The 25370-nt window shown below is 37.8% G+C and overlaps 1 protein-coding gene across 1 annotated transcript in view; it reads left to right on the forward strand.

Annotated features, from left to right (window-relative positions):
• Positions 1-19772, forward strand: part of LOC116174662 (otoferlin-like) — a 52930-nt gene extending 33158 nt beyond the window's left edge. Inside the window, exons 6-23 of the mRNA XM_031492605.1 lie at positions 5041-5125; positions 6139-6295; positions 14201-14387; positions 14440-14626; positions 14696-15094; positions 15145-15335; positions 15383-15580; positions 15629-15745; positions 15797-15949; positions 15995-16195; positions 16246-17601; positions 17651-17785; positions 17833-18104; positions 18149-18319; positions 18368-18844; positions 18891-19129; positions 19184-19466; positions 19513-19772. Of these exons, the coding sequence (XP_031348465.1) occupies positions 5041-5125; positions 6139-6295; positions 14201-14387; positions 14440-14626; positions 14696-15094; positions 15145-15335; positions 15383-15580; positions 15629-15745; positions 15797-15949; positions 15995-16195; positions 16246-17601; positions 17651-17785; positions 17833-18104; positions 18149-18319; positions 18368-18844; positions 18891-19129; positions 19184-19466; positions 19513-19696 (4992 nt within the window). The 3' untranslated portion in view covers positions 19697-19772. The remainder of the gene's footprint in view (positions 1-5040; positions 5126-6138; positions 6296-14200; positions 14388-14439; positions 14627-14695; positions 15095-15144; positions 15336-15382; positions 15581-15628; positions 15746-15796; positions 15950-15994; positions 16196-16245; positions 17602-17650; positions 17786-17832; positions 18105-18148; positions 18320-18367; positions 18845-18890; positions 19130-19183; positions 19467-19512) is intronic.
• The last annotated feature ends 5598 nt before the right edge of the window (positions 19773-25370 follow it).

Here is a 25370-nt window from a genome sequence, read left to right on the forward strand (position 1 = left end):
AGACAGAAAATGTCGACGAAAATTAAGATTACTAAATCCAGACCTGTTATGATTTTAGGTGCAATGCCAATTTAAGCTGTTAGCACAAGATATTCGGTATACAATTAGAAAATGTGCGTGTGAGTACTAATTAAGATCAATGCTTAGGGGATAAAAAATGTAATGTTGATTTGGATGCACAGTTTCTAACTTTATTTTAATTTGGGTGTTGCGAAATGTCCACATTCAAAGAACATGATCCTCTTAGAGATAATTACAGCTTCAATAAAGGCAATATCATTTTCATTTACGTGCAAAATAAAATATTCACAAGAGTAATGTATTTTCAGAATTAGAGTTTACTATCATGTGGGCAATTAACATATTTTAATGAGTATTCTTCTTTGTTTCGAAACGTAAGCGGCTAATGTTTCGAAAATTTTGTCTATATACATACACAATTATAATAAAATAATGGTTATTGTAATGGCCTACTGTTGTAAAAAAATTAATTTCTTTTGACCTTCTACAGTAGGGTAGAATTTAAATTTGACAGTGTAACATAACGGTTCAATTTAGTTAACAGTGTATATTATATAAGCTTATTTTACCATACCATAATAAGTAGCATTTTTGAGCAATGGATCATTTTTTGCTAATTTTTATGGTATTTTTAACATTTTTTGGAGTTTTTGTGTTTTACTTTGCATTTTACAGGAATAGCGTTCATTTTTTTGATATTTTTAGGGTATTTCTCTTGGCGAACTTATAAACCTTTGTTAAAGTTTTATTTTTCATGCAGTTTTAGATTTCTAAAACACAATGCAATATTTTTCTTTTTTCGGTAGTTCCGGGTATCTTTACCTGTTTAGAAATGAAGCCTAAAATCTCCATTATAAGCTAAATGCATAGTTAAAGTTTTTTTGGAAAGTGCTTAAGTCATCCACAAACGAACGCCCACTAAGGGATTGAATTTCTTAGAGATGCGGTAAGTGAGTCAGTACCTTACATACCTAGTTTCTACGACTGGCCTGCAGAGGGTGGAAATGAACCACCAATGAAATTCCTGTCCTATCTTACTTAATTGCTTCTTAACATAATTTTGCGGTCTTATTCAGTTTCATCAATCAATTTATTTGTTATTTAAAATGTCATCTTTTTAAATTTTTATGTTAATTAATCTAGTCGTTGGGATTAATTAAAATTAAGCCGTTAGGAATTATACGTCCGGACATCAATTATTGGTCATCGAGTTTAAGTTGCCAAAACATGCGAACTGCTAACGTAATTTATATTAAATTTAACTGGAAGGATTAGTTATCTCCTTTTGCTTGGTTGCTTCTCTTGTAATTAACTTTAATTCTACTATTTATTGATTTCTTGAGTTCTTTTAATTAATTTTGCGATCCGAGCGAATAGTCACTCAGCGGTGTAATCATCGGGTGCTATCCGGGACCGCTTCATAGGCTCGTGCACATTATGCAGTCTCGGAGCCTAGAAATACGAGTATATCCGGATATTTGCCAGCAGTTTTACAAAACAATATCCCAACAACAAACTACGACCAGTATGATGGTCTGCACAATTCACTCGCCATCTACAGACTACAGGTGGGATGCACTCGCATTCTAGGACTCATTACTTAGCCTCCCTTACGATCGTGACCAAAGAACAGACAAATAGGGGTTGCGTTGACATTTTGCTTTTTCATTATCAAGGACTACCATGCAATATCTTTCTTGCAATAGGTTCCTTTGGAAATTTCTTGATTTTTTCAGTATTCTTAGGAATATTGCAAAAATTTCATCAACTGTAGAGATCTTCTTATATAACATCTTACGAATCTTTTTGGAAACATCCTTTGGGCCAATTCAACCTTCTATTAAATCTTTTTTGAAATGATCCTAGAATCTTTAAAGCATTTTTTATGAATAAAAGGTCTTTAGCTACGTAAATGGCACATTGTAAAACAGTTTATAACTGTACGTATAACGTAACTAGAGCAATTTTTTTCATTTACCTCATACTTTTAACATTACTTTGGGAAAAGCAAACAACACACAAATTCAAATGAAATAAACCAACTCTGAGTTTATCTGTAAATACTTTTCTCTTTTGTACTCTTGAAAGGTGTTACACTACAGGTATGTTAGACTAACGATCTTTAAAACGCTGTAGAGACTACTCAAAACCCTTTAATAAAGCCTTGCTTAGAGCCTTTAAATACCTACTCTAAAAGGATTTAAAGAATAATTCCCTCTGTTGAAAAATGGTGAGGTTTATTGAATTGGAGGAAGCAATTAGCATTATTCAGGACGCCGCCCGCTTCATTGAATATGTGTTATTTTACTAATCTTGATCTTGACGAAAATTCTAACATGTTCGCGCTACAGTTGTAGAGTCATCGAAAGTAAAATCCGAAAATTTTAATGTTAAAGGTAGAGTCTGTTGTGATCTGTAGAAGTTATGAATTACTCATTAGCGTGAGGTTTGTATACTCGTGTAAACTAGATACAGTTGTAACACGAGCTTTCTAGTGGGTTGGATTTTTTTAAATTTTCTGTAGGGTTTAAGAATTTTTTTAGGGGTGTACGTGGTTATAAGTTTTTTTTGTAGGTTACACAGGGTGATCAAAGTATGGGCTCAGTAATTTTAAGAGTTTAGTAAATGTAGAACTGTGTGGAAGTCGTAATTTGTATGTAAAAGTTAGCGATCATATTTTCTTTCTAGGTACGTATTTAAATTCTGTAGCGTGTTGATTTTTTAATTGGTTTCGGAAATTGTGTATTCAAAAACGCCAATAAATGATTTTTGATTTTACCATAAGCTTGGGATTTGCAACGTTTGCATAGTGGAACTAAGTACACTTGACACTCGCATGTAAATTGGGGGACATAACCAACCAAATTTGCTCTTAACCAAAAATGGTTCACCTAATTATTAGATTCCATCTTGAAAATTAACAAACAATAGGTAGGGAATAATCTGAAGAGATTCTTGATGGCGTTACGGGCAATCTGCGGTAGAGATATTTAGATTCGATTTTGGGCTACCGTGTAGTTCAAAGTATAGTTATTTTTTTTTGAGAGATTCGGCCATAAACTGCCGAACACGTCAGTTGCCGCAATAAAATTCGTTGCGGGGTTCAGCAGTGCTAAAGTTAAAGGTACCATAGTCATAGAAATTACGAGTGCTAACCACGAATAAAAGTACTAAAGTTACAGCCGAATTTTCTTTCGAAATTGGTTTCTAGTCTGTAACTTTTGATTGAGAAGTCTGATCGACAAAGTACGAATTGTTTTGGATTCTACGCACCAAAATTAATAAGAAAAAGTGTTTTCCCGAGAAATTTTGGTGTAGTCGATTTTTCGTAAAAAAGGAAGGTTATACACTGCTTTTTTTTGAGGCCGCAAAAAAAATTGTCCCAGATCGACCCGGAAAAAAAATTTTCTTATAGAATGTGACCTGTAGAATCCATAATTTCAACCAGTTCCAAGATTGGGCTACTAGTTCAAAAGTAACAGCCCTTTGAATTTTCTTTCGAAATTGGTTTCTAGTCTGTAACTTTTGATTGAGAAGTCTGATCGACAAAGTACGAATTGTTTTGGATTCTACGCACCAAAATTAATAAGAAAAAGTGTTTTCCCGAGAAATTTTGGTGTAGTCGATTTTTCGTAAAAAAGGAAGGTTATACACTGCTTTTTTTTGAGGCCGCAAAAAAAATTGTCCCAGATCGACCCGGAAAAAAAATTTTCTTATAGAATGTGACCTGTAGAATCCATAATTTCAACCAGTTCCAAGATTGGGCTACTAGTTCAAAAGTAACAGCCCTTTGAATTTTCTTTCGAAATTGGTTTCTAGTCTATAACTTTTGATTGAGAAGTCTGATCGACAAAGTACGAATTGTTTTGGATTCTACGCACCAAAATTAATAAGAAAAAGTGTTTTCCCGAGAAATTTTGGTGTAGTCGATTTTTCGTAAAAAAGGAAGGTTATACACTGCTTTTTTTTGAGGCCGCAAAAAAAATTGTCCCAGATCGACCCGGAAAAAAAATTTTCTTATAGAATGTGTCCTGTAGAATCCATAATTTCAACCAGTTCCAAGATTGGGCTACTAGTTCAAAAGTAACAGCCCTTTGAATTTTCTTTCGAAATTGTTTCTAGTCTATAGCTTTTGATTGAGAAGTCTGATCGAAAAAGTACGAATTGTTTGGATTCTACGCACCAAAATTAATAAGAAAAAGTGTTTTCCCGAGAAATTTTGGTTTGCTAACTACGAATAAAAGTACTAGAAAATTCAGTGCAGAACCAAGTTTTTATTACGGGTGTTTTTTTGAGACTGAAATCGTCACGCGAGTACCATGAGTTTTACCGGTAAAATAACGAAAACCTATAAGTAAATTAATTAAAGGTTTCTATTTTGAAGCGCATGACTAAGAAGAGATTATTGTGCAGTTAGAAAAAGAAAAATTGTAACGCATAGTATATAAACGCATTTTCCGTCGCATAAATTACGACCATTCACAGTGGGGGACAAATAAATTAAACGTGCCGATGTAGCATTTTTTTGGACTATTATTAACTTTTCGTGTCGGCGTATTTCGCTTCGAAAAGAACAAAAAAAAATTTGACTGTCCTAAACGTGAATTGTCGTCGTATACTGTTATCAAGTTTAATATTCAATGATTAAGGGTAGTTCAAAAGATCGTGACCACGAACTTCCTAGCGAAGTTCAGGGCCCACACTTATCTGGAGCACATAGGATTCCCGATCTTAACCAGGAAAATGTATGGTAAACCTAGAGATGGCGGGTTTGAAACAAATTCTACCCAAAAACTTACGAACCAAAACGACCGGAACATTCAGTTTAGTTTGGTTCGAGGTTGGGTTTGATAAGAAAGAAGCGGGAATGTGATCCTTTTCATTGCTCACACGTGGCAATGTTAGTGTTACACGTATAGTCGTACTTATGAAGTACTACCACAAACACTAAGAACTTTGCCAGTTTTTTTTTGCAAAACTATTGAGATGAACCAGGTTAAAATAAGTAATATTTTCTAGGTTTTGCATTCTAGAAAACTTTTACGTTCGGGAACGGCGGTCGGTGCATTCAAAATTGACGTCCAAACCGTCTATGACGCTCCTGGTAGTTAAAAGATAATATTCATTTCAAACTTTGTCAATCTACGCCACTTTCCATTTCATTGTCTTGGTCGCTGCGTTAATGAAATGGGAAATGACCGTCTAGTCTGCTACTGTTTATTGCACTGTATTGCATCTTCAGCTTTACCCTACTCTTTTTGCCATTTTCTTGTTTTTATTATCTTCCTCTGACAGGTATGGCAGTCTAGGAAGTTGCGATCTAACAAATTTGTTGGAAGCTTTAAATTAGATGTGGCCACCGTTTGGTGCCAGACAGGTATGAACAATTTGATATATTCTCTGAAAGCTAAAGCTGTACTAACCACAAATTAACGGTTAATGTTAGAATATGCTTGTAGTGATTTACAGTAAGTAGCGATTATTCAATTAACGACTTTGAGAAAACGTGCTTGCAACGAACATCTACAGCTCGAGGAAAATCTAATTGTCTCTTTCGAAGTTTATCCATAAAATGATCGGCTTTTAGTTTTCATGGCTCGAAAAGATTACAATAACGTTCCAAAAACATCAGAATTGAATATCTTTTGAAATCTCAATCTCTAATCACATCAAATATTTGTACAGATAGAAGTAATCTTTCAATTTCGATCGAATTTCAACCCCTTTTTCGTATGCAAAGCTCGTTGGATACGTTTCCGCATCAAGGATAATCTTATTTAACGAACTTTTTTTCTACTGGGAAACTTTTAGGGAATTGGATTCAATTGAAATTTCCCCACTTGCATATTAACACTTAAACTCATTAAATCGTTTTCTAATCCCGCGGAATAAAAATAGAACAGCTTACGGTATTTAATTTTTTTTTCAAGCTTTGAAGCCTTTTTCTTTGCAGCACAGTCGATACCGTAATCTTAAACAATCCTATATCCCTTTTGCGAAATGGTGCATGTGTGTATTTGCCGTTCTGCCCTTTGCACAAAGCTTAATACACTCGCTTTAGAAAGTTAGTAAACAATTCTCAAACGGAAATATTTACGTAAGAAGTCTGATTTCCAGATCACCAATTCTACCACAAGTGGGCTTTACTTATGGATCCAGACGACATCACCGCCGGCCCCAAGGGCTATCTTAAGTGTGACATCAGCGTAATTGGAAAAGGAGACAGCATCAAAGTGCCTCAAATAAGCGAGAAGGATGAGGATAATATTGAAGCGTAAGTACCTATCCTTCTAATCTATTAAGGTGGAACGTTTGAAGCAAAGATTTCATTATTAATACAAATATGAAGAAAAAACCCTTGAGGTGTACCCAAAGTACACATTTGAGTTCACGAAAAGAAAATCAAGCTGCGTCGTCTCCGGTACCGTACGAAATTTCCTTTATTTTACTAAGGGCTCGTATCGACCCACTGTAACGCAATTACAGCATGATCATGCTAAATTAAATCCTCCAAATTGTTGTAGAAATCGTATTACATCAGTTTTATACTCGACATTCCGCCCTTGGCAAAAAGCGTCAAGTAACAAGTCGCCGTTGCGTTCAGAAAGGAAATGCAAAGCTGAAGTTACGAGACTACCAAGCACTAAATCCTGCTTCATACGTTCAGACGTTTATATAAACTAAAAAGGAAAAACGAGCCCCTTTTTCGGATTTCCTCCACAGATAGTTTTTTTTGTGTAATATAAATACCGTGAAACTGCAATTACAAGCGTACTGGATTGTACACTTTAATTAAAACTCGTTTTCACACAAGGGCATTTACGGCAAATTAAATGGTTTTTTTTGCATTGTTACCCCTGGAGTCTGTACTTTACTTTCGAGATTAATTTTTGTACAAATGGAGGATTGTACACTGGGAACTCTTCAGTGGCAGACAACGCATAGAGTAGAGTAGAGTAGAGTATATTTTTATTTTCACTATATATACAGTACATGCAGTGAGTCCGCATATATCATGGAAAATATGACAACAGTTACAATATAATGTAAAATAATAAAACGGTACAAACAAATACGATACAATTATGAAATTATAGAAAATATAGTTACAGTATGCAGTTATAATGTAAGGTCGCTACAACGCCATATTATGTAAAGAATTCATTAATGGAATAATATTCAGCATTAACTAAGAAGGACTTTAAGGTGTTTTTGAACTTATTGATATTGTTTATGTTTTTTAGATCGGTTGGCAAGCAATTGAAAAAATTACAGACGTTATTATGACTACTTTTTTGGTAATATGTCGTTTTATGCTTATGAGGTAGCAAGTTATTTTTAAATCGAGTGTTGTGGTTGTGAGAAAGGGAATTAAATTGTTTTTTATTCTGATAAGCATATTTTATGATTTCATAAATGTACAGACATGGTACCGTTAGAATGTTTAATTCTTTAAACCTGGATCGGCATGTGGCACATATTTTTGCAGCTTAAATATTCTTAATAGGTTGGGAGATTGCCCCCATTGAATTATTGCAAATCTTATATGGCTTTCAAAACAAGCAAAATATAATGTTCTGAGGGTTGTACTAGAGCATTTGTGTGCTAGGGATTTTATTGCAAAAATGGACGACGATAGTTTTTTACATAAGTTATCTATATAATGGTCCCATTTAAGGTTTTCATTTAAATTTATGCCTAATGTTTTTGTATTTTGCTCTAGTTCAATCTTCGAGTCCTTATAGATAATGTATTGGGGAAAGTCATGTTTTGATCTAGCTGTAACAAAAGGAACGCATATATTTAGACACAATATTAGTTTCCATCCATTCTAAAATAGTATCCATAGTTGTACTAAAAATTGGTTGGATATCGCTACTTTTTGGGCAGGTAATTAATATATTATTGTCGTCCGCATATGTAGTGATGTGAATGTTAGGGTTGTAAGTAAAAAGATTTAGCAGATCGTTTACGTATATAATGAACAGTGTTGGTCCCAATACACTCCCTTGAGACACGCCCATTTTAACTTCCAATCTATTTGATAGGACAATTTCATTGTTTTCAGTTAATCGTACTGTTTGGTATCTATTCTCTAAATATGATTGAAACCACTCCAAACACGCACCCCGTATACCGTATCTTTCCAGTTTTTCCAACAGAATTTTATGGTCTACGCAATCGAAAGCCTTACTCATATCTATGAAAACTCCTAACGCAATACATTTATTATCAATGGTTTCGACTATTATGTTGATAAATGCGAAGAGTGATGTTTCTACGCTTTTGTTTCGCACAAAGCCGTGCTGATTATCATTAAGAAGGATATTTGTTACGAAAAACGCCATTAATTTATTATTAACAATGATTTCAATAATTTTTGAGAAAGAAGAATCTAAGCTGATGGGTCTGTAATTTTGAAATTCACTTTTTTCGCCTTTCTTAAAGAATGGAAGTACTACTGCGTGTTTTAATTTGGTTGGAAATTCAGAGAATTTAAAAGTTAAATTTATTATATGAGTAAGAGGACTTGAAAGACTATCTTAACATTTTTTTATTAGTCTGTTTGAATAGAGATCGTCACCAGAAGCGTTAGAGTTTGAAAGTTTTTTTTTAGCACCTTTTACGTCGTCTTTGCAAACTGGGCTTAAAAAGAATGTTTTACTACTTATGGGAATAAGTTTTTTGATATATTCTCTATCAACTTTATGACTAAATTTATTTTTTAAGTTGTTTGTACTTGAAATAAAGTAGTTATTGAAACTGTTTGCAAGTAATTCTCCAGTTATTTGCTGATGATTTTGTGTTATGCATATTTTTGTACTTACGGGTTCGTTACCTTTACGGAATTAATAATATTCCACATGGCTTTTTGTGGGTTTTTAGACATTCGAATAAGTTTGTCATTGTATGATTTTCTTGCGGCTTTTAGTTATTTTTGTATGTTTCATTTAACTCACTGTACACTGTCTTAAAATCTTTGAGTTTCCGCGACAGTTCGCGATAAAGATTGACTGACTTTTTTAGAGAAATTAGGTTTGGTGTAAGCCATTGTTGTTTTCTATTCTCTTTGCGGCGTGTAGCCAAAACTACTGGGCATAGAAAGCTGTAGGTTCTTTGGGCTTGTATGGGAGCTTTTGTGTTCTCAAAACATATGAATTAAATTTACAATCTTAAATGATAGATAAGGTTTGTTACGTTACGTTACGTTCTGCCAAACCTGTAACAGACCACAAGTCACAAATAAAAGGGGTAGTGAATAGCGCGACACATAAAATAATGAGTAAGCAATTTTAACGTCTGACACGGAGGCAATCGGATATTAAACTGTAATTAATACACAAAAAGAATCAGTAATTCGAATGACTTTACACTAACAAAAGCAAAATTTTGATCGACTACGGATTATCCTTACATCATCGAGTATGGAACGTTCAAGAAAGAACTTTACGATGCACCAATAACAAAATTTCTATCGATCTAATAAATTCAAAACATAACCCAAATAATTATATAAGCCAATTCTTCGTAAAACAAAACAAAACGTAACTAAAACTTGTTGTTATCGGCTACGGTAACTTCAAAAACTTATCTACAAAGCAAGGGTAGCTAATATCGGTAAACCAGTTACTATAATTGATATGAAACGTAGTTAAACTAATAGAAATGAATTCTCGGAGTCACACAAAATTAATCGTAGGTGATGTAATGTAATGATGTAACTCAAATTGGAACTCGATAAGTATATTCTGTACTCATCAGTAGTGTAAGTAAAATCGGAGATATCGAAGCAATTTACACTCCAAACGGTTCGTCAGTACTTGCGATTACAATTGAGGGACAATTATCGAAGTTCGTGTGTAATAAATTCGGATTTATGGCTCAGTGGTAAGAGCATTGGGTTATAAATCCGGAGGTCGGGTTCGAACCTGGGTTGAGGTGAATTTTTCATCTGTGGCGGAGATGGAAATTACCTTAGACCAGTTCCGAGCATTCTACCGGCTACTCCGAATTAGGTTTTCCTTTTCAATTCGTAAGGTAAATACCGGAGTAGTATAGACCAACTTAAGACCTTCTGCAGAGGCACCTCTAAATAGCATTATGCGGGTCACTCTGTAATTGGGCGCATGCCTGTTGAGGGCCCAAAACAAGAGAGGGATAATAAAATAAAATAAAATAAATGTTACAGGAAATAGTTGGTAGAATTTTCTCAGCCGGTAATGTAGAAACTCATCTATCGTGTCGTTCGTCATTGTGAATCTCGCTAAAATGGCTGGTCCAAGTAAAGATTGCAATATCATCCGCGTACTGCGTACGACGTAAGTAAAATCAAAGTAGGTAAAACGTATCCACTTAAGAGTTGTAAGGAAAAAACTTTGAGGAAAGGTTAAAGCCAATAAAACTAAATAAAATAGCGAAACTATACAAAGTAATAGTGTAGAGAAATCGACAGGTTGGCTGAATAATTTTCAATCGTGAATATATTCTTTATATGGGAGAGAACTCTATCGTGTCTTTGCATCATTGAATTCGCACGATCGCGCTTAAATAAATTTTACCACAAAAAAGTTGTGGTCCAAAGTACAGAACATTTCATTGTGTTTATACTTCAAGTGGTTAGTTACGATAAAAAACATAACACAAATTTGTGCGTCTCTATTGTATAGGGCGTTAATAAGATTATAATTTAAACTGAAACCGGTAAAAAGTTAAAAAAAAGATAAATTAGTGCTTTTGTTAGCTGTTAAAACCCTAAGTATACGAAGGAAAAATGGACATTTCCATACGCGTAACTTGCGATGATTAGTGTACAAAACTTTATTTTATAACAAAATCCACGCAAATCGGTGGCTTTAAAATCAGACGGTATGAATTAAATCTAAAAATAAAATTAATTAAGGTTATCTATCGGGTAACAAAGTGCAGCAAAGACGATACAGTAATACATTTGTTCTCAAAATGTACTCGAGCTCAGCCAAAAATACCAAGTAAGTCCCCATTGCTCACAAACTTATGTTGATTTTTGTGTATGTACAGTAAAACCTAGAGTACGAAAATAGACCTTCATAAAAGATACAATGGCAACTCGAATTTTCCAGCCGCACCTCTTTATTTAATTACTCGCTTCCCCGACGTCCTAAAAATCTGGGACATATTTCAAAATCTATATTAATTAAGCGCACTTCTAATGCCACAATCCAATCAGGCAAGATTTGCTGCAACTCCACATTTAATTCGGTAGCCCGGTAATGCCCACTGGTACCTGGAATAATGAAATAAATTGCACACTCTTCTCTGCCGGGAGAGCTTCGGAACCCTACAAAAATAATTTCTACAGGGCCAATTAGAAACTTCACAATTCTGTTCGGCGGCTGGCTTTATATTACTTATCAGCGGTTACACGGCTCTACAAATTAAAACAGTATAGGTATTTACCTTCCATTTCTCAATCTTAAAAGATATAAACAAATCTGGAAGCTACGGTTTCTTAGTAACAAAGCACCCAAATTTATATCACGTTCCGATACCGCGCGTTCATGTACCGGGTGGTCATGAAAGCTGGTAGATCTCACAGCCACAGCGGAAAAATCGATAACAACTTTAACGTAAATAAAAAGGTTTAATTGGAATTTATAAATGCCAGTATAAATAGTTTGGAGAAAAAGTAGAACTTTTGGTTCGCCAACGGATTTTTTGTTTGCTATTTGACGCCCACCCCTTGCATGTCTCCAATTTAGACGATATTATGAGTATAACCAACGATAGTCTTAGCATGCACTTAGCAAATTGATTAGTCTCGTAATAGTCGTCCAAGTCCTCTGGGGAGTTTCATTGGAGAAGAATAATTTTCCTCAGAATCACACCAGTCTGCCGCTTATTTCATTTACTGATTTAGATTGGGTTCTTTTATCGTTGTCTCGTCTTGCAACCGAGCTTAAAGTTACATTTATTTAACTGGGATGTCGGTCCAATATTCATGAAAGTAGCGGATTTGCGCCGTGCAGCTTTGGGGTTGTGAGCGAATTTGTTCGGGTGAGTTTTGGTTTTTTACAATGATCGAGTGGCCGAATTTGATGTCCACAGTTTCCAAAGTGTCGCTTTAAAGATTTGCCAACATAAATAAAACGTAAGAAATGGGAGAATGAAATTTAATTAAAACGTTAATAACGAAAACAATTAAATTGAAATTCATATCAGGGTTACCCTGTCTTAATAACACGAGAATAGCTCTATGGTCTTAATTAATTACAAGGAAGGAAAAAAGATCTATTGAAAACTTCCAGGAAATGTATTCGCTTAGTACTTCTTTTCCAAATTGCATTTTACAATATCGTATTATAATAGGGGGTAGGAATATAACATATAACATTCAATCCTACTTGACTTCCGGGCCAGACGAAACTGTTGTAGGACTGAGTTCCATGGCCAGGTGCAAATCATTTACAATTAAAAGTAGAATCATAGACAAACTAAACCAGAACAAAGTAATCAGTAGTAGGCATATCACGGAAACCAGAGGGTTTTTCCGTTTTATTTTAGCCAATCATGCTATTTTTCAAGAAGAAGTGTCATCAATTACTAGTTAAGAAACGGTTGTGACAATACAAGAACAAATTTAATAAATATTTTACCCCCCCCCCCCCCACCACCACATACAACAGACCTTCGATCTATCGTACAAGCCGATAACAAAAATCATAATTGAATGCAAGTTAAATGTAAAATGCGGAAAAGTTTCACTCAACATCTACGAGATACTCAAACTTATTTCAACACCCGGTACATTAATCTTAAATGAAATGTACCGGCCCTTTTTGGAAAAGTTCCATCCTACCTACGTATCATAATTATTGCGACTACCCGTCTTGAACCCAGCCACCAAGCCCGGAGGAATTGATTGTCACGAAATCAAACGTAGAACGTGAAGGTCTCTTTTATTATTGCACTATTAACACATTATCGGCCCGTGTGGTGCAGTTTAGTTGAATCTGGACTGCGGTACTAAGAGTCCCTAGTTCGAATACGGGTTTGGGCATGGATATTTGTAAATGTATGATTGTAACGCAGCCTTGAACCACTTTAATTGAAAATAATCAAATAAACTACTTGACAACCCTCAAAAAAAGATTCTCCAGAGACTGCTATCAATTAAAATTAAAAATCACTTAATTACTTTACAATAATTGAATTTTAAATTAAAATGCTACAACGTGGAAAAGTCCCATCATCTACATTCTACAAGATACTCCAACTTATATCGACACCCGGTACATTAATCTTAAATGAATGGTGACCTACACTTATGGAAAAGTTCCACCTACGTATCGTAACCTAACAAATACTCTAACTTGTAAAAACGTCCTGTATAACCTTAAATGAAAGCCACCCACACCCGTAGAAAATTCCACCCTCTCTACTAAAGAATCGACAACTACAATACGTGTATTAAGAGGCTGTACTAATCTTCAACCTTCCCTTAACAAATAATCAAATCCACCTTGTAGTGAAGACGTGCGTTAAAAATCCCCCAAAACGATTGCAACATATCCATAATTGTTAAATTCGCAGTGAAACTTCTACGTTCATACGAGAACATTACCTACGTATGTAGTTCTATCTCCAATAAATAAACAAGTTCGCCCTAAAAGTACTCACGCTGCTTACCTACTAACTCATTTACAATTAGTGCGTAATTTAGACAAAGGCCCTGCCAATTCAAATTTTTAATACCTAACAATTTGAAGATTGAAGATTCGCGCTAAATCATCTCCAGTGGCACAAATTAATAGCTGCCCTGATGGTTCAAACTGGTCGCTCTAAATTTGGTATAAATATTTGTTGGGGTCAAAAATTCACTCAAAAACCTCGCTCTGAATAAGATACTCGTCCCGTTTTGTGCATACAAATATAAGTAAAGGTTACCTCAAAGTAGAATATTTTTTAATAAACAATTGCTCAAATCTGCAGTTGCAAATACGATCGCAGTTTTCAATTTTAGAAACCAACGTGGAACTCAAATCTTATTGGTCACCGTAAACGCAGTTAAAATTTGTTGCCTCTATTTAATCAAATCTACTTCCCAAACATAAAAATTGTGGCAATACAAATTTTCCTTCACTTAATTCGAGAAAAGAGATATACATCGTGCGGTTCTTTTAAAATGGGAGTTTGCTTTCAGAAATCTTTTGCTTCCGGACGGAGTCCCAGTAGACCGCCAGCATGCTCGATTCATCATAAAAATCTACCGAGCGGACGGGCTACCTAAAATGAACTCCTCTATAATGGCGAATGTGAAAAAAGCTTTCACGGGGGAACTAAACGATTTAGTCGATCCTTACGTGCAAGTATCTTTCGCCGGATTAACGGTAGGTGATTTGTTAACGCCGCACGTTGTATTTTACAAATTATCCTCCCTAGGGGCAGACGAGCGTCAAGAAAAATTGCTATGCGCCGGTATGGAACGAGCAGTTGGTCTTTACGGAGATGTTCCCGCCTTTGTGCCAGAGGATCAAGATTCAGCTTCGCGATAACGACCCCGTCAATCCCAAGGTGATCGGCACGCACTTCATCGATCTTAAGGCGATCTCGAACGACGGAGAGAAGGGTGAGGAATCTCAGGTACTCTGAAAAATGTAGAACAAATTATGAAGTTCTTCAATTTTTTTGCTTGCAGGTTTTCTGCCGACGTTTGGACCGTCCTTTGTGCACCTTTACGGATCGACGCGAGACTATTCGCTTATTGACGAACACTCGAACCTTAACATCGGGCTCGGCGAAGGAGTTTCGTATAGGGGCCGAATATTACTGGCGATTCGGACGGAACTTACCGAGAACATTGACCTGATACCGTCCGATGTTGAGCTGGACCAAATCCCGCCGATATCCGAAACGTCCTACGGGAAAAACGAGGAGTTCTTTCTGTTCGCCACAATTCTAGACGCGAATATGATCGAGAAAAAGTTGGGAGATAAGCCGATGTACTTTGAAATTAGCGTTGGTAATGCCGGGAACGCGATGGACGGGCAGAATCTGTCGAAGAAGGAGCACGTTGAAATCGAGAAAGATGATTTAGGTTTGCTCGGTGGTGGTGCGGTGGTTTAGTTCTCACTCGTACAATTTTAGAAGCGGTGGTTACAGATTTAGAATCGTGGCAAAGCACTACGCCGCCTACGAAACCGATGACGCACAATAAACTGTATTACTTTCTTCCGTATTGGGATAATAAGCCCTGCATGCACATTAAATCAGTATGGCCTGATTATCGTCGAAGAATGTACATATCGAACCAGATTGAGAAAATTGCTGAAAAGCTGGTAATGTTTCATCCATCCAAATAACGGCCCATAACACTTCGTTGCAGGACGATGGTCTCCAAGAGGTTAACCATTTAATAGAGATGGAGCGCTCTGGAAGTGATCTTCGGTTAAAACAAGTTTTGGAAGAGTTAATGATAGGATGCCAGAAGTATGTCACGTTAGCGAAAGACGCCCAGTCAGGTGCCGGCACTGGGAAAACCAAACTTGATAAGGAACGCATGAAGTTGTGCCAACGGGAGATTGTATGTTTCTAATAGGGGGTCGCTTTCGACTGATTACTTTGACTCTAGGAAAATATTGGTACTCTCGCTCGAAATTTACGAGCAATCGTTACTAAGAGTTCGCTCAAGGAAAGGTACAAAACGGCGCATTCGTACCTAGCGACGCTGCAATCCTTGGTCGATGACGTGCGTTTACAATTAATCCACAGCTTGCTATTTACAATTTGAAAATTTCAGCCCCAGCACGCCGTACCTGACATATTTCTGTGGTTGGTAAGTGGAGGAAAAAGGCAAGCATATCACCGAATCATTGCTAGAGACATACTATACGCGATCGTCGACGAAGAACGAGGAAAATCTTGCGGGAAAGTGCAGACAATATTCTTAAAGGTACCTTACGATCTTTATGGACACATTTTAAAGTGCGATTTTTAGTTACCAGGAAAAAAGGCGGTTGGTCCCACTGGTTGGGCTATTCAAGCAAAATTGCAAATATCCCTTTGGTTGGGGCTGTTAAAGCAAAAGAAGAATTTCTTAAACGGAGTCCCTAACGGATACGAAATAACGCAGGAAATACGCAATGCGGATAGGCCACATGCTTTACCTCCACTAACGATCCACTACACCGAAAAACACGTAAGTACGCCCAGTATCCGGTCATTTGCTTTACGTGCTCGTTCCCCCAGGTCTTCCAATTGCGAGCGCATATTTACCAAGCGCGCTCTCTAATCGGCTCCGACGCATCCGGTCTCTCAGATCCATTTGCTACAGTCATAGCAGGCGAGTTTAGCAAGACAACCCAAGTTATAGATGAAACAGTTAGCCCGACCTGGGACGAGTTGCTCATATTCGACGAAATCCTCATATACGGAACAAGCGAAGACATACAGCAGGATCCACCCTTCGTCATTATCGAAATTTTCGATCAAGACAAAGTGGGGAAGTCGGAGTTTATCGGTCGCACCATGGCGAAACCCCACGTAAAGTTACGCGGCGATGCGTACTGGAAGCCGAAATTTCCACCCTCATTAGAGTGGTTTGATGTTAAAAGAAGCGCGGATCGCGCCGGCGAATTGCTGGCGACCTTTGAACTCTTGGAGTACCCCGATGGCGATTCAAAGGAAGAGGCACTTCCACCTACTCCCGAAACCAAGCAAGCTTCGGATTCTAAAGATACCGACATGAAAGATCTTGGACCAATACTTCCCGTACCGAAAGGTATCAGACCAACGCTTTGTACATACCGCATCGAAGTACTTTTCTGGGGTCTGAGAGACCTGAAACGTGTGCATTTGATGACCGTCGACAAGCCGAGGGTCGATATCGATTGCGCAGGTCACACTTTGTACTCGCCGATTATTCCGAATGCCAAAAAGAACCCCAACTTCAGCAGCCCAATCAAATTTCTGGACTTAGAGCTGCCGGAGCAAGAACTTTACCGCCCGCCCTTAACAATACGCGCGGTCGATTGTCGAAGCTTCGGCCGATACACGCTCGTAGGAACACACACGATTAACTCCATTCAAAAGTACATCTACGTACCTCGCACGCGAAGAGAAAGAGAGGCAGAAGAACGTAAGCGCTCGATTAACGCGGCGAACCAGACGAACGAAACGCACGCGACACTCAACACTTCGACAGACGACGAAAACAAAGAAAAGAGCCCTCTCCTACCGAAAGAACCCAATGGCGCAATTTCCTATGGAAGTAGAGAGACAACCAAGAAACCTAAACCGGAAACTCAGAAGAAGAAAAGCGAGGAGGATGAGCTGGAGCACGAAGAAGAAGATAGGGATTGGTGGACCAAGTATTACTCATCCGGCGATGTCGTTAAGGACACCAGAACTCCAGCAAGCAAGAATCAAAGTTTGTTGCGGCACGATATCAGTCCTTCAGATCTCGAGGATGTCGAAGTGATAAGCAGCAAATCAACGGACCGCAAGAAGTTTGGATTTAAAGCCGTTGGAACGGCCACGCGGTTTGTCACAAAGCTAAGTCCGAAAGCTACGGGAAAACCTAAACGTAAGTCGGCTTTCTCCAGGGTAAGCGCATCACCTTGACCTGCCAACAGAGTAATAACTTGGATTGCAGATATTTGATATGGAACTAGAAAAAATACCCGAATTTAATGGGTTTAAGGATTGGTTGCATACCTTCGAATTGTATCGCGGTAAGAAAAGCGCGGACGAGTCCGAGGACGACAACCGCATCGTGGGATCGTTTAAAGTAAGTGCTACCCGTCTATGGTTCTTGGGGTGCATTTATTTTTCAAGGGAGCAATAACGATCTACAAGTGGCCCTTGCCCAATGATTTTGAGGATTTCCACCTGACAGGTTTCGACCTGAACTATGGATTACTCCAAGGGCTTCCTTCCAATGAGCAAATCCGAGTTTTAGTACGCGTTTACGTTGTTAAAGCGCTGGAGTTGCATCCAATGGATCTAAACGGAAAAGCTGATCCCTATATAGTACTACAGCTCGGCGCCAAAAGAGTGACAGACAAGGAGAATTACGTATCTAAGCAATTAAACCCGGTCTTCGGAAAGTAAGTGTAAGCTCGAATGACTCACGGCACAGCTATTCTTCCAGATGCTTCGAATTCGAGGCAACGTTTCCGCAAGATTCCCTCTTGACTGTACAAATATTTGATTGGGATCTGGTGAGTGCAGATGATATGATTGGCGAGACAAAAATTGACTTGGAGAACAGATTCTACAGCCGTCACAGAGCCACCTGCGGGATTGCCTTAAAATATGAGGAGTAAGTGCATCTTCGTGCGACGTTAAACGACCGAATGAATTTTTGTAGAGACGGTTACAATGCGTGGAGAGATCCAATGAAACCCACACAAATTTTAGCGAAACTATGCAAGGAAGCCAAGATCGATCCGCCTGTATACACTCCAGGTCACGTAAAAGTTGGTCGAATTACCGTTCCAGTAAATGTTGACGAGGTAGATGACTTAAAAATAATGGAAGAAAGGATGGCTCTCACTATTTTGCATAAATGGCACGAGTTCCCCATCGGATGCTACCTGACACCCGAGCATATAGAAACCCGTTCACTGTACAACCCAGAAAAGCCAGGCATGGAACAAGGAAAAATTGAAATGTGGGTGGACATGTTCCCCATGGACATGCCCTTACCGGGACCGCCTACTAATATATCACCACGCAAACCGAAAGGCTACGAATTACGGGTCATTATTTGGAACACAGACGAAGTTGTGTTAGAAGACGACGCATTTTTCACCGGTGAAAAGATGTCGGACATTTACGTTAAAGGGTTCGTATAATAAACATGAAGTTATAATCTCAGTTAAAAATTTTAGTTGGGTCAAAGGCACAGAAGACAACCAGTCAACCGACATCCACTACCGATCGCTAACAGGCGAGGGTAACTTTAATTGGCGATTCGTCTACAATTTCGACTATTTGAGTGCGGAAAGACGAATTGTCATAACAAAGAAAGAGTCCGTATTCTCTTGGGACGAATCCGAAACTAAAATTCCCGCCCGACTCGACTTGCAAGTGTGGGACGCGGATCATTTTTCAGCGGACGACTTCCTAGGTAAAACTTGCCATGCGAACGGTACGAGACTCACTCCAAAAATTATACTTACAGGCGCCCTCACGCTAGATTTAAATAAATTTCCCCGCGGTGCGAAATCGGCAAAACTGTGTACCTTGGAAATGATAACAAGAAACGACGGATCGGTGCCCATGGTTAACATTTTTAAACAGAAACGAATCAAGGGTTGGTGGCCATTTTACATTAAAAAGGACAACGAAGTCTTAGAATTAACCGGCAAGGTGGAAGCGGAACTACACCTCTTAACTCAGGAGGAAGCTGAAAAGAATCCAGTTGGATTAGGCAGAAACGAACCCGAACCATTAGACAAGCCAAAGTAAAGACGCAACCTTGGTTAACATTGTCTAATTTGTGTGTTTCAGTCGACCAGATACGTCATTTGTTTGGTTTATGAATCCGTTAAAATCGCTCAGATACATCCTATGGCAAAACTTGAAGTGGAAAATACTTAAGTTTCTAGTAATATTGGCACTAACGTTACTACTTCTATTATTTTTCTATTCGTTACCTGGATACACAGCCAAGAGGATCGTGGGGGCGAAGTAAGCATACATATATTTTCCATATCATGTACTTATTTGTAAATAATATTTAAATTAAAGTTAATGATACTAATTGTTAATTTAATTTTTAACACCGGAGAGAGTGTTCCCGGGTGATGGGCAGCCGTTACCCGAACGAAAAAAATTAAGGAGACAGCTAAAATAGCTGAAGGTGGAAACAAAAGAGTTACGATAACATAACCTCCGATTTCGACGAAATGGAGTGAACTTTTAAGTAAGATTTTGCACAATTTCGGGCTTCTTCCGCAAATTTTTTTGGTAAAAACGAATTGTTTCTAAAAAAATTTACTGTCCTGGAGCATGGTAAAATTTTCATTTTTACAGTGTATCGTTATTTCTCATAAGAGTGTAAAAAAGAATATGATCAGGGAAGTTGAGCGGGCGATGCTCAATAAAATCCTTTTGTGTTTTATGGAATATATTTACAACATGTACAAAATGATAGTGAGCGCGGATGCGAGTCTTCTGGCTGGTGGAGCGTGGGGCGAGGGCGAACTGGTTGTGTAGACGGAGAGCTGGTCGTTTCGTGAAGCGAAATTGCCTTTGCAGAGTTCGGAGATCTGCTTTTAACCGTTTGCAACCAGGGAAGCTGCGCTCTCATCGTTTTGGCCCAATCTTCAAACTGTTTGAAATTATGGATTCTACGGGCCAAATTCTATAAGAAAATGTTTTTTTCTACGAAAGTGTAGAAACACGATTGTTTTTGTAGGTAAATTGATTGTGAAAACAGGTCTTTGAAACACTAGTGCGGCAATAGTATATTACGTAACGAGTGTTGAAAGCGATACTTTTCACACGAGATGTGAAGTTTGCCATACGAGGCGAAGCCGAGTGTGGCAATCACACGAGTGTGAAAAGTGGCTTTCAAACGAGTCATGTACACTATTTTTCCTACGACTCTCCATACAACCAAAAATCTACTTACATAATGAAACAAAAGTTGTTTTATTTCGAACCAACTACTAAAACTATCTAAAAATACGAAATAGGTTCAATTTCTCTTCAAGGAACTATTGTTATAATTACTTTAGCAAAGAGGTACTTGTGGTTTGGAGCTTCTGCAAGAAATTTACTAATATTATTAGACGTACGCTACCTACTTTTCATACCTCAGCCACATTTTAGTTGGTAGTAATTCGAGTGTAGTGGATTTTGCCTCTTCCCTGATTTTGCGGGGAGTACACTCTATATCCATGGAAGAATCACTTTTCGCCATTAAAATTAAGTAAGGAATTAAACGCGTAGCACAAGGGAATAAATTCAACAATAAACGAATCGCAATTTTAGAGTTTGACGTATGCCTACTACGTTGATGTTACAAAGAAGATTAGCCTACTACGAAAGCAAAACGTAACATGCGATTTGCTTTCTAATATATGGTAGATCTTATGAGAAAGCAAATCACACAGGTGCGTTTTGTTTTCCGTTACATTTTGCCATTAGTGAGCGAAATTGTCAATTTTCAAGTAAACATAATTGTACGACATATGTCATTTTCAATGAAAGTCGTAGGAAAAATATTTTCTGCACGCATTTTCTACACGCTAATAAACATATGCGAAGTAACTCTTTATAATTTGTATTGCTTTATTCACAGTTTCGTTATATAAGACAGACAATGGTAGAATTTTCTTTGCCTTCTGCTACAGAAAACGTTCTTGGGACATGATTCTTGGAGTCAGGAATCGTTAGGTATCCATAAAATTGCATCTTGTTCTGTGAAATCCGTTACAGTCATTTTACAACGTTCGCTCCGACGCGACGGCAAGCTCCAGCCACTCCAAAGACGACTGACGAGAGCAACCTGTAATTAAATTATGCTTATTTATGATTTAAAAATACAATAAGAAATTCACAAACCTTCATCATTACAAATGTTTCATCAGGCGCTTCTCTCAAAAACTTAGCGATTTGTTTTCTCTTATGAAAACGCTCCTTTCCGAAACCCTGCTTAGACTTTTGGGGTAGCAATTCATGCGAAACCGCATTAGCCATTTCCGCAACGTCCGGCGGGGTGCACATACCTTCTTCATCTTCAGTTTCGTCAAAATCTATCTTAACACTTCTTCACTACGCCACAAATTGTTTGACTTAAATTTACGATTTTTCAAACAATTATGTTTTGTCATGGCAACCGGCTTACTGGATCATTTACAATTGAAACATCCAACTACGATCAGACTATACGATTTTTTGTCGTTATTTGGCTAGTTAAAATTTCTAATTTCTAGAGAAGAATTTTTCACTTTCGTAGAAAAAATAGTATGAAACACGCATGCCGAAACGGTCATTGAAAAACTCGTATAATAGGAACACTCGCTGGCGCTCGTGTTCCTACATTTATACTCGTTTTTCAATAATACCGTTTCTGCACTTGTATTTCAATGTACTATTTTCTACGAAAGTGTAGAAACACGATTGTTTTTGTAGGTAAATTGATTGTGAAAACAGGTCTTTGAAACACTAGTGCGGCAAAAATATTTTCTGCACGCATTTTCTACACGCTAATAAACATATGCGAAGTAACTCTTTGTAATTGTATTGCTTTATTCATAGTTTCGTTATATAAGACAGGCAATGGTAGAATTTTCTTTGCCTTCTGCTACAGAAAACGTTCTTGGGACATGATTCTTGAAGTCAGGAATCGTTAAGTATCAATAAAATTGCGCTTCTCTCAAAAACTTAGCGATTTGTTCTCTTATGAAAACGCTCCTTTCCGAAACGCTGCTTACACTTTTGGGGTAGCAATTCATGCGAAACCGCATTAGCCATTTCCACAACGTCCGGCGGGGACCTTCTTCATCTTCAGTTTCGTCAAAATCCAACTAATACGATCAGACTATACGATTTCTTGTCGTTATTTGGCTAGTTGAAATTTCTAATTTCTAGAGAAGAATTTTTCACTTTCGTAGAAAAAATAGTATGAAACACGCATGCCGAAACGGTCATTGAAAAACTCGTATAATAGGAACACGAGCGCCAGCGACATTTATACTCGTTTTTCAATAATACCGTTTCTGCACTTGTATTTCAATGTACTATTTCCCGGTCGATCTCAGACAATTTTTCCTTCAAGCCTCAAAAAAAGGCAGTGTATAACCTTCCTTTTTTACCAAAAATCGACCACTCCAAAATTTCTCGGGAAAACACTTTTTCTTATTAATTTTAGTGCGTAGAATCTAAATCGACTCGTACTTTTTCGATTAGACCTCTCAATCAAAAGTTATGGACAAAAAACCAATTTCGAGAAAAAATTCAAAGGGCTGTCACTTTTGATCTAGTGGCATCTTCAAACTGTTTAAAATTATGGATTCTACGGGACACTTCAGGGATTAGTTTTAAAGCACCGTGTTAATTGTATTTGTATATGTAGAGTTCCTGAAATTGATAAAATTTGGAAACGTCATTGTAATCAGCTGCTGAAATTTAAACCTGCCACCAATTCCTATGTCAAATTCAGAGACTCCATCTATAACCACCCAGGTACCACATGATGTAGTTAGTGATAGTGATATTGACAATGTACCATTAGCACTAAGTAGGGAGAGAAGACAGATCAAAATCAAACTACCTGATAGGTTTATGTCATAAATTTAAGGTGGATGAATGTAATGTATTTGGTTTTTCCCAAAATTTATATCGGACTTCGCCGTACAATGGATAAACGCTATGTAGAGTAACATGATTGTTTCCTTCTCTGGCCCCGTTCAAATACAACAAAAGTGTTTCATATAAAGTTAAAAGATATACACAAAAATAAAAAGAAATTTAAAAAAAAACTTTTTTGAATCACTTTTTTGAATTTTTTGAATCACTTTTTTGAATTTTTTGAATCACTTTTTTGAATTTTTATAATCTTCTCTCCCTTGATGCTTGACACTTGACGCTTGACACTTGATACTTGATTACAATTTAAAAATTACAAAAAGTCAATAAAATGGCACATTACCTGCGATTATTGAAGTACGAGGCCCCTTTGGGGATTAAAACGCACACTTTAGTCCCTTGGTATATATTATGTACCTACTATTGTTTATTTAGGAAGGGAGGAAATAAAAGAAAGCAATGTTCATCCCTTTTCAGGAAGTACCCTACCCTTGTAATGTAGTAGATACAAAGTTGTCTACTTTAACTTACAAGTGGTCTTTCTTGTAGTAATGCAGATGGCCCACCATCGAATATATAGGTAGACACCAACGCCTTCGCCAACGCCCTGTGCTCAATCCATTTGTAGTAATTGCACTACGATATTCCGAGGAACGATCTCAAACGAAGTGGAAACCAAAATAAGAATGTATTGTTACTCACCCTGACGAATGGGCATTTGTCACATAAGTAAATACTTTCTTCATAAAACTTTGCTGCCAATGAAGGTAAGCTGTGACAAATTCTTTCAGTTCCTTGCGAGTTTGGAAACAGGCGAGCATAAGGAAACGCTACGTTGGACAGGCCGCTGGCGGCTTAGACTAAACCCCTCCAAGACCCAGGCCATAATGTTCACCAGTCGTTAGACGACCGAGTTCGCGAAGCTACGGATGGACGGAGAGAGACTGGAATGGGCGGGCACCATCCGGTACCTCGGAGTCCAAATCGACCGGCGACTAAACTTCACCCAACACGTAGCCGACACGATCGCCAAAGGACGCAGGGCAAGATCCAGATTGTAGGCTGGAAGGCGTATGTCTCGAAGTCCAACTCCACCGCACTGGAAGCGGTACGATCCATCGCGCTGCGCACGATAACCAGAGCCCCCTACTTCGTCTCCAACACCACCATCCGGCAGGACCTGCACATAGACACCCTCGCAGAACACACCCTATCGCTGGCGACAAAATCTATCAAAGGATGGACAACTCTCCGACCTCCAACACATAAGAGACATCGCTCCCGCCCCAGCTCGCCAAAGAATAGAGCACAAGGCAGTGGCTTCGATCGCACTTCGCTGCAACATCTTCCGATCCAGCCGACCTGCAGCCAGCACCAGCCGCGATACTGACCAGTAGCGCCGCCGCTTACGGAACTCCGCCGTTTCATCTTCAGCACGCACGCACCTGTATATATTGTAAATAAATCTATCTACTCGACTAAACAACATTTTATTTAGCGTTGTCCGCTAAACATACGTTAACTGCAGTGTTGTTAAACAAATAGGTGCAGGTCACCTCACCACGTACCTACCCACTTCCTCCTCATTTAGGTATATGCAAAGTGCCGCATCACAAAAATATGAAAGTTATCCATCTGCATCAAATGCAGGGCCCATACAGTGATATATATTAAGAAGTAGACATAGGCAGTTATGTGTATTGCTTTCCCTTACGTCTACTTTTAAATGACCAAATCTCCTCTGAAGGGCGCCTGATTTTATACATCCAAAATAACTGACTGTCATATTAATTAATTTAAATATTGTTGCTTTGGCTATTAAATGTTATTTCTGAAGGAGTTTGGTACGTGGTGACATCTCAACTAGACTTGTTAAACTATAATATGAAGAGTGTATGAATTACCAAGGAGATGGCGCAATTGTAGCTATTCTATTTAAACTAATTATTCAAAAACCGAGGTACTGAACTACAATTTCTTTACAGAATTTGTAAGACTCCGTACATCTTGAACTGACATTTAAGAAAAATTAAGTCCAACGTGGCTATGTT

The sequence above is a fragment of the Photinus pyralis genome, unplaced genomic scaffold, assembly GCF_008802855.1.
Source record: "Photinus pyralis isolate 1611_PpyrPB1 unplaced genomic scaffold, Ppyr1.3 Ppyr1.4_LG6, whole genome shotgun sequence".
Lineage (NCBI taxonomy): Eukaryota > Metazoa > Arthropoda > Insecta > Coleoptera > Lampyridae > Photinus > Photinus pyralis.